Source organism: Nicotiana tabacum, chromosome 2, assembly GCF_000715075.1.
Source record: "Nicotiana tabacum cultivar K326 chromosome 2, ASM71507v2, whole genome shotgun sequence".
NCBI classification, from domain to species: domain Eukaryota; kingdom Viridiplantae; phylum Streptophyta; class Magnoliopsida; order Solanales; family Solanaceae; genus Nicotiana; species Nicotiana tabacum.
In genome coordinates, this window is record NC_134081.1 from 124,279,851 (window position 1) to 124,290,425 (window position 10,575).

At 34.4% G+C, this 10,575-nt stretch overlaps 1 protein-coding gene across 1 annotated transcript; it reads left to right on the top strand.

The window, feature by feature from the left end:
• The first annotated feature begins 1,659 nt into the window (after window positions 1-1,659).
• LOC107827077 (pectinesterase inhibitor 3-like) lies at window positions 1,660-2,554 on the top strand. Its single transcript, XM_016654140.2, has one exon. It carries the CDS (start codon window positions 1,824-1,826, stop codon window positions 2,427-2,429), a length of 606 nt encoding a protein of 201 aa, XP_016509626.1. The 5' UTR covers window positions 1,660-1,823; the 3' UTR covers window positions 2,430-2,554.
• Window positions 2,555-10,575: the final 8,021 nt, after the last annotated feature.

A 10,575-nucleotide genomic window follows, 5' to 3' on the forward strand; every position in this document is an offset into this window, starting at 1 on the left:
ATACATTTATGGGAGGCAAAGAAGGGGCCATTTCGAGGAACAGTTGCTCTGCAACTCGCACGTGCCCTGCCTTTTGGACATAAATAAAGTGAAAATGAAAAGACTTTGATAACTCAAATTGCTTTGCTCTCTCGTGATTTCACACTCAATAATACATAAAATTGGACCATCACAATGTGTACCACTCCTATCTTTTCTGACATTTGTTTTCAGATTCATGCAACTACAAGTTCTAATTTCTAAACTACCTAAATGGTCTATTTAAATTTTCTATCCAAATACGGAATTTTTTACCATATTGTTGCTATTCTTGTTTATGATTTAGGGGTACCGGCTCAAGTATAAACTAATTACAAATTCATCTTTATGTAAACAATAATTAAAACTTGATAATAATAATAATAATAATAATAATAATAATAATAATAACTACTCTAAAACATTAATGACTCTTTTCGCTACATTTTAAATGATTTTTTGATCATTTTCTTATGACCCTTAATATTTAATTTTTTCAGATATCAAGAAGAAATTAATTTTTTTTTCTAATGTTGCACTTGAAGTAAAGAACCTAGGAGTATTGTTATATTTCTAATAAATAAATTAAAGTTAATATGATCAATTTTATTATTAATTAATATTAAAAGATGAATTCGTTAATATATATAAAGGTAATAAAAAATTTGGAACCAAGGGAGCAGTAAATAGAAGAGATATTTGCAACTTCTCCTCATGTGAATTGACACCTGGCAGGTAAGTCAAACTTACACACCATCCACATGGGGTTAAATAGTCAAATTTTATCTAAATATTGTACGGCTTTTAATAATCCATAAAATTAACTGTTTGTGTGACCCTACGTGATATAAATAATTTGCTGTCCTTTTACCTTTTGGTTTGTCCCATTCTTTCTGATTGGCTGGTTTTTCGACATAGCCAGTTAATAATTGACAAGTGCCAACTTTCCACTGCCAGTATTGTACTCTTTGCTCTGTTCAGCGGCGGTGCATTTACTTCTTCCAATTTTTAACTTTTCTTTCAAATTCAATGAAATTGAACTTACTCATGTTATGACATTATTTGCTAATGTCCCAACTACATGGATACTTTATCGTAAACGTATTTCCAAAATTGTGTAATAAAGAGTGGAATCTCACACTATAATGTCAAGAAAGTTGCCCACTCTTAATTAATATATTTCGACTAATTAAAATGCCGATAGAGACAAACGAAGATGGTAAAATCAAATCTCTCTATAATAGTCATGTTTGTTCGATATTTTTTGGATGTTATATTGATGTGATATTATAAAGGACATATACTATAACATAACATAAAAGATCAATTCTGAGAAAACCTTAGCTTTTATGGTGAATAATTGTTATAAAGAAATGTTAGATCGAGATTTGACTTTACTTGCGAATCAAGGCAGAATTAAAGGGAATCAATTGACACTACATCTTCAGAAAATTTCAGCATAAATAAGTAACTATAAGAAATTTTGAAGCCTCTCGACTTTTTTTATATGTATTTTTTAACTAACAGTAACTGTTTGTATGATTCTTCCTCCAAAATTTGAAGGCCTATAAATGCATGCACACCAATACACACCAACCCCTAGAATTTAAGAAATCAGCAGCTAACCTCCCCTCCCACCCACCCAACCCCACCCCTGCCCCCTCTCTGTTTCTTGTACCCTCGTAATAAACCCTTTGCCATTGCCCCCTACCAACAGCCTTATACTTATATCACACTTTCATACAAAAACCATCACAAATTTATCACAAGAAAAACCAAGAATCCTTCGTATAGTAAGCTAAGAAATGACAACAAAAATGCCTTTATGCAAAACTCTACTTCTTGCTCTTATTCTCCTCCATCTTTCCCACTTCACAACTGGGAAAAAACCAAACACATCTTCTTCTTCCACTGATCTCGTCCGCACATCTTGTGTGCACGCCAGCTATCCGACGATTTGCATCAGAACACTTTCCTCCTACTCAGGTTCAGCAATCAACACACCTCAAGATTTAGCTCAAGCCGCTGTAAAAGTAAGCCTTTCCCGAGCCCAAAAAGCGTCTGATTTCCTCTCCGCGCTGAAAGTACAAAGCAAAAGAGAAAAAGGAGCATTGAGTGATTGTGTCGAACAGATGGCGGACTCAATGGACGAGCTGAGCAAAACTCTATCGGAACTCAAGCATTTGAGCAAAGGGAATGCATTTAAGTGGCAAATGAGCAATTTGGAGACGTGGGTCAGTGCTGCTTTGACAAATGAAGATACTTGTATTGATGGGTTTAAGGAAATTGACGGCAAACTTAGGTCTGATGTGAAACGTAAGATTACTAATGTTGCTAGAGTTACTAGTAATGCACTTTACCTTATCAACCGACTTGATAATTCTCGGAACAAATTTGCTACTCATCCTTGATTATTCGGTTGGTTAAATTAATCTTTTTTATGGTAGCTATATTTTTATAATATAAACTATAGTAATATTTGTGCAATTGTAATGTATGATTGTCTAAATTTCAGTTTGGTACCTATTCTTGTGTGTTGATTTTACTTGTCAGATTGTCTCATACCATAGCTCCAATTATGTTTTTTGTTTGACATTTCTTGCTTACTGTTGGATCTACAATTAAATCCCTTTGTTCAAGTGACTCAGTTGAAGCTTTGCGCATAAAGAGAAATGAGGCCGGGAGAGCAGAGTCCATTAAGAGTGTTTGGATGAACTTATTTTAAGTGACTTTTAAGTATAAGCCACAAACTAGGAATTATAGCTTTTGGCTTTTAACTTTTTTTTTTTGGTTATTTTAGCTTAAAAACAAATGTTTAAAAGCACTTTTTTACTTTATCCAAACACTACAAAATGATTTAAAAGCTATTTTGGCTTAAAAGCACTTAAAACAAGTCAATCCAAACGGGCTCTAAGTGTTTATGTATGAAAAGGCATTTTAGGTAGAAGAATTAACCCAAATATTTGCCTAAATAATTTCATAAAATAAAAATAAACGGCAGATGTATAATATATAGTATATATATAGTTTATGTATAATGTGTGTATAACTGTGTATAATTTATATATACTGATTAGAAAAATTAACCAGTAAATCTGACCAGCTATTTGTGTCACAATCCCTTTTAGGTAAATGTTTATATTAAGTAGAGGTTGGAATTGAAGTTAGAAAAGAGGGCCTAAAATATGTTAAGAGTGGGAGTAAATATTAACCTTAGTAAAATCCCAATTCATATGACTTCTAGAGTCCCATACCAACACATTAATTTGTGCCCCTCTCTGTTTCAATAATTTTGTGAAACTTTCACAAGGGCAATTTCGTTTCTAGTCATATTAATTGGTTTCTGCACGCTAGCATGTTTTTTTTTGGGGCAAACTTACTAGTAAGTATTTAAAAGATGAACGATGGATAGTTGGTAGAATTAATTTCTTGTCATGTGAATTTAGGTTGGAAGTGTCCCCTGTACAACAAAAAAACTAAAGACTCTGCAATGTACTCGAACTGAAAATTAAATTCAGTGTGATACCATAACGTGAGATTAAAATGGGTGGAATTAGGGACAACTTATTCATGTACATAGTTTTGCATTGTCATGTCGTGCAATTTCGACTAGCTTTTTAATAATTAACCTAAATAGTCGTCAACTCAAAGATCCTTAGTTTTTGGAAGGAAAAACGTCTATTACTTCATTAAGAACATAATATGTCCAAAAGAGCGTATATCATCATTTACCATTTAACTTGTGAACAACCCTTTTCAAGATACAACTTTCACTAAGAAAACATAAAAATTTGCTATATTATTAGTAGAGGTGTACAAAGAAAATCGATAAACCGTACCAAACCGATAATTCGAGTCAAACCGTAAAAAAAAACCTGACGTGATTTGGTTTGGTTTGGTTTGGTTTGGTTTGGTTTGGTATTGGAAAATAAAACCCGACCATAATTGGTTTGGTTTTGTTTTAACTAAAAAAAGTCAAACCGAAATCAAACCAACTTGATAGTACATTTATATAATGTTTAAAAATATTTTATACATATAAATATTTATTGTAATGTAATTTATAAATATTTCTTAAACTTTTTCACAGTTTTATCTTTTAACGTATTATTCAAGTTTAGACTTAACATTCTTGAATGGTAAATAAATTTTATAGCCCATAAATGTAGTAACTCAAATAAAATTCAAATCAATACTAATGCTAACAAAAGAAATTCAATTCAATACTAGGAATGACGATAGTGTTGAATATTAATTTTAGTTTTACATTGATTTATAATGAAAATGCATAACTTAGTTTATCTTTTTCTTTATTGCTTAGTTATGTAATTAATATTAGTACTTATTAGCTATACTTATTTTAGCATGACTTATATAGTATTTTTAGATTATGTTAAATTTCATTATGGCTTATTAATTAGCAATATTTATTTTATGTAATTTTATTTTTTTTTATTTTTGTTATTGAATATTTTAGTATAATGCTATGACTTATCTCATATTATTGTGTTAGTTTCTTATAAAACACATTATATAGTTATATTTTACTATGACTTAAGAAATATTTAAAGTACAAGTTACATATTTTATGCTATGAAGACTTTACCGGGAAAAAACCCTAAAACCCAAAAAAACTCGAAAAATCCGAAAAAAACCGAGATTGAAAAAACCCGACTTTGTTGGTTTGGTTTGGTTTATAAATTTAAAAACCTGACACCATTAGTTTGGTTTGATAATTGAAAAATTCGAACCAATCCGACCTATGTACATCCCTAATTATGAGTAACATAATTGAAGTTCGTACTCTTATACTCTAGGTCATGCAATTCCAAAAGGTTGTTTACGTTACTTCAAGAACATACGCCAACATCTCGATACAATTAGACATGAGACTTTTTTAGGACACCCCAACAATTAGATTTCTAAATATATTTTACTTCTTTTAAGTCGGGCCTGCTGGAGGGTCAAGCCACCAAAGCAAAGGCTTTAGGCCCCCAGCTTATGAGCTTTAACTGAATGTAATTGGATTGCATTTTTAAAATAGTAAAGTACATCAATTATTCAATACTGATTTTGAGACAACTTTTTTTCTTACCCTCTGCGTCTTGCGTGGAAGCCGTGAGTATGGTCCCTCTGTATGTTGACTTTAAAAAGTTTCCATCAACTATAACAGTTGGCCTACAATAGATCCAACCTCTAATCGATGCATATATAGCTATGAATGCATACAAAAAGCTCCCATCTACTTCAGTGTGTAGTCGTGTCACTGATCCTGGGTTAGCGTACTCTAACATGTAAAGATATATTGTATTTTCTTGTATGACTCACTTGGTATTCCTCTCAACAATTGCATTGCTTTTTCTTTTGATCTCCATGCTTGCATGTAGCTTAAGTCCATACCATATGCTTTCTGGATGTCTCTCTGGATATTAGTTGGTGTATATATAGTTTTCGGGTCAACAAGTTTATCTTGTACCACAGCTGAAACCAAAGCTGAGATAACTTGCTTTTGCGAACAAAATCTCTTATCATTTAAACAACTGTGGACAGAATTGAAATCCGTCACTTTGAAAAGATTGGATGCTCGTAGGCTTGATGCTTTAAGTCTCCAAGTGCATCTTTCATCCACGCAATCAAGAGTATGCCTGTTTATAATACAAATACAGTTATGTGCAGAGAAGAAGAATGATCAAGATAATTGTGTACTCAAACAGTATACTAATATGCTAAATATGTATAATGTTTATATATTTATGTCATTGTTTGCTTTCAACATAATATACTAATATAGCCTACTTATTTACTATATAATGCGGCCCCTGGATTGATAAAAGACTTGGAGATGTGTGGAACAGGTCTGGGTAGCGACCATGCCTTCTGTTTTTGATTTTTAGACCTTTTCACGTCCCTCTCTGCGGGCGTGAATCCCAAACCAAATATGCCAAGATTTTCATGTGGGAATACTGGATGCACAATATCCTTTAGAGATGAAACCAGACCTTTACCCGGCACAAAACCATTCTTCAACATTTCATTTGTAACCATGACGGACACGGAGGATAGCCCCGGACCTGAAATGCATTCTCCCTCAGAAATCTTCTCAACAGACATTGTTTCAAAATTTTGGTAGACCCAAGGTCCTTTATCATCTTTAGCTTCAATAAACAGAATAGAAGGGTCGTTATAAGCAGATATGTAATCATCACCGTGTACAACTATTTCTTGCCCGTCCCATTCGAACTTTACCATTTGATGCAGAGAAGATGGGATTGCCTTAGCCGCATGTATCCAAGGCCTGCCTAACAACAAAGAGTAGGAGACAACCACATCTAGCACTTGAGATTCCATAGTGAACTCAATTGGACCTATCGACAATTCAAGCATTATATCACCGACAGAATCTTTCCTTCCCCCATCAAAGCCTCGAACACTATTCATATGGATTCTTTCAGTACTGATTTTTAACTTTTGTAAAGTAGACAAATGGCAAATATTTACACTAGAGCCATTATCAACCAGTACCTCGAGACAGCAGACTCCTCGCACTTGACCGTGAGATAAAGAGCTCGGTTGTGTTCTGTACCCTCCATAAGAAGTTCATCATCCGAGAAGGTGATCCTATTTGCTTCGAAGATCTTATTAGCAATCTTTTCCAAGTGATTCACTGTGATATTATCAGGAACATATGCCTCATTCAAAATCTTCATCAGAGCTTTGCAGTAGTCATCTGAATATATTAGTAAAGACAAAAGAGAGATCTGAGCCGGTGTTTTCCTTAATTGCTCCACCCTGGAATAGTCTTGCACTTTCATCTTTTTCAGGAACTCTTTAACCTCTTCTTCAGTGACTGGCTTCTTTACTGACATTTGACTATCCTTGAACTGCTTGGCCTTCCTCAATTCTTCCATGGTAAAACACTTCCCAGAACGAGTTAGTCCTCCAGTTTCATTGACTTCTTCCTCCACTTCTTTCCCTTTATATGTCACTATCACTTGTTTGTAATTTCATGGAACAACCTTTGTATCGACCACTGGCAATTAGGTCATTTGCTTAGTAACAACAGGGGTAATAGGAGCCCCTTTCATGACTACGACAAGCTTGCTTGGGTTCCCTGGCACGACCACTTTCGGCTTATCCCAACTTGACCCAATATCCTTTGACGACCCTTTCACGGCCAACACATATGGCTTCACATTGAGCATGCTTAGTTTCTGTGATGACCCTAAGGGTCATCTTGTGAATTAAGACTATTTTCCGGGCCCGTTAGCCTTAAAACCCTTATTTTTACTCACCTCAATTTGCGTGCACAGTTCGGGCATAAATTCGAAAAGCCTTTATGTGGAAATTTATGAAGTAATAATTTTTGGGATTTAAAATTGATTTTTAGTTTACTTTGGTCAACGTTTTGAGTAAACGGACTCGGATCCGTATTCCGACATTCCTGAAAGGTCCATAGTAAATTATGAGACTTGGGCGTATGCCCGAAATCGAATTCCGAGGTCCCTAACTCGAGAAATGAATTTTTGATAAAAATTGTAAGATTGAAATTCTATGGATTTAAAGAAATTGATTAATGTTTGATCTCGTTGGTATCGGGCCCGTATTTTAGTTCCGGAGGCTGATACAGGTTTAATATAATATATAAGTCATGTCTGTGAAATTTGGTAGAAATCGGAGTTGATTTGACGTGATTCGAACGTCCGGTTGAGAAGATAGTAGTTTTGAAATATTTTTGAGGAATTCATGAGTTTTGGTGCTAAATCCATAGTTTTAGGTGTTATTTTTGTGATTTGATCGTACGAGCAAGTTCGTATGATATTTTTAGACTTACGTGCATGTTTGGTTTGGAACCCCGAGGGCTCGGGTGAGTTTCGGATAGGCCACAGGATGTTTTGAACTTAGAAAATTTTGCTGGTATAACTAAACCTGTTGCAGGCCTCTGATCTTGCAATTGCGAGATCAGGCATCGCAAATGCAAACCAAGCAGGTATGGCAATTGCGAGGTTTTTATCGCAATTGCGAAGAAAGCCTAGGCCAGCAGTTCTCGCAATTGCGAGTTTATCTTCGCAATTGCGAAGGGCCAATTGTCGCAAGTGTGGCATAATCTAAGGATTTGCGAAGGCAGCGGAAATGCGAAGGTTCTCGCATTTGCGATGAACCCTTCGTATTTGCGAGCTTCGCAATTGCGAAGCTCAGGTCGTAAATGTGACATCTGCAGCTGATAAAAATGACTTTTGGACGGAAATTTTCATTCATTTCCCAAATCATAGGTAAGTGATTCTAAACTAGTCTCTTTAAATCATTTATATCTTATAACAAGATTTCAACCTAGAATCTAGAATATTTATGGTGAAATTAGAATTTTTGGGTAGAACTTAGGAATTTCAAAATTTGGGGATTTAGACCTCGAATTGAAGTCGGATTCCAAAACCAATTGTATATCTGGACTCGTCTCGGAATGGGTGTTCAGATTTTATAAGTTTTTCCGAGATTTGAGACGTGGGTTCCACTGCCGAATATTTTAATGAATTTCAAATTTTATCCGAAAAATTAGTAAATTCATATGGAATTAATTACTATGATTCGTATTGAGTATATTGAATTATTTGTGAATAGATTTGAAGCTTTCGAAGGAAAATTTAAAAGGAAAAGTTGTGGTTGAATAATTGATTGAAATTTGCAAAGCGAGGTAAGTGTCGTGATTAACCTTGACTTGAGGGAATAGAACCCTTAATTTATTTGTTATGTGAATTGCATGTGAACGATGTATAGGCGAGGTGACGAGTGTCTATACGTAGTCAAATTAATTGTTTGCCTCCTTACTTGAAAAAATATAAATTATTTTAAATCATAAATTAATTATTATAATAATTATTTTTCTCCTATTTTTTGTCAAATATTAATTCTTGAATTCCTGCATTAATTGTTACATGCTATTTGAATTATGTATTTTAATTTTTATTTGACATTTAGCATATTAAATATTAAACTACCTATTTTCTCTATATTTTTCATAATAAATTGTTATTTGTTATTGTTTGGTTCGTAAATAAATTATAATTATTGTGTGCCTTAATGCTTAATAATTTTTCATTGGACGTGGTATTTATTGGAGTAAGTTTTATTACATTTATGAGTTGTTTAAAATTATATTAGGGGAACGGGTTGCATGCCGCAACGGAAATAAAAGTATATATATATATATATATATATATATATATATATATATATATATATATATATATATATATATATATATATATATATATATATTGGGGGATCGGATTGCACGCCGCAATAGACTTATTTAAAAGTCAATATTGGGGGATCGGATTGCACGCCGCAATAGACTTATTTAAAAGTCAATATTGGGGGATCGGATTGCACGCCGCAACAGACTTATTTAAAAGTCTATATATATACTTGATTGAAATAAATATATGACACACTTGATTAAAAAGAATGTATTGGGAGAGCAGGTTGCACGCTGCAACAGAATTGAATGTGAATATATTGTGAGAGCGGGTTGCACGCTGCAACAGAGTTGGTTGAAATAATAATGGATTATGAATGCTGAGTTGGCTTCAATTATTATAAATGAGTTACCTGATTTATTTCTATTATTTGTTGTTATTATTAATATTGCGTACAGGTTAATGTAAGTGAACAGCCTTAGCCTCGTCACTACTTCGTCGAGGTTAGGCTCAGCACTTACCAGTACATGGGGTCGGTTGTACTGATACTACACTCTGCACTTCTTGTGCAGATTTCGTAGTTGGTCCCAGTGGCGTACCATAGACTTGCTCCGATTTCAGCTATCAGAGGAGACTTGAGGTATAACTGCATGGCGTCCCCAGTTCTGAAGTCCCCGTCTATTTTACTGTAGCTGTGTGTTTGTTTCCAGACAGCTATATTTTATTCAGACCTTTATTTGTATTTATTCTAGAAGCTCGTGCACTTGTGACACTAATTCTGGGATAGTATTTAGCCACCGTTATTTTTATGGGTTATTTCACTATATTTCAAACTTTGCTTCCGCATTTGTTTCTTTGATTATTAATAATTTAAAGATTGTTTAAAAATTGGTTAATATTATTCTAACGTTGGCTTGCCTAGCAAGTGAAATATTAGGCGCCATCATGGTCCGAAGGTGGGAATTTCGGGTCGTGACAGTCGGTATCATAGCACTAGGTTACATAGGTCTCACGAGTCACGAGCAAGCTTATTAGAGTCTGAAGGATCGGTACAGAGACGTCTGTACTTATCTCTCAGAGGCTATGAAGTTTAGGAACAATATCACTTCTTTCTTATTCTGTCATGCGATTTTATTCTATCATCGATGATTGAACCATTCTACTCTTATTCTCTCGCAGATTGTGAGAACACGTAATACCTCTACCGATGGACAGGGACCAGAACCCCCGATAGCAACTATGGTCATGTGTAGAGGTCGAGGTCGAGGTTGAGGTCGTGCTAGAGGCCGAGGTAGAGCTCAGTCCAGAGCTCGAGCAGCTGCACCTATTGTAGAACCTCAGGTGGACCTTCAGGAGGAGGTTC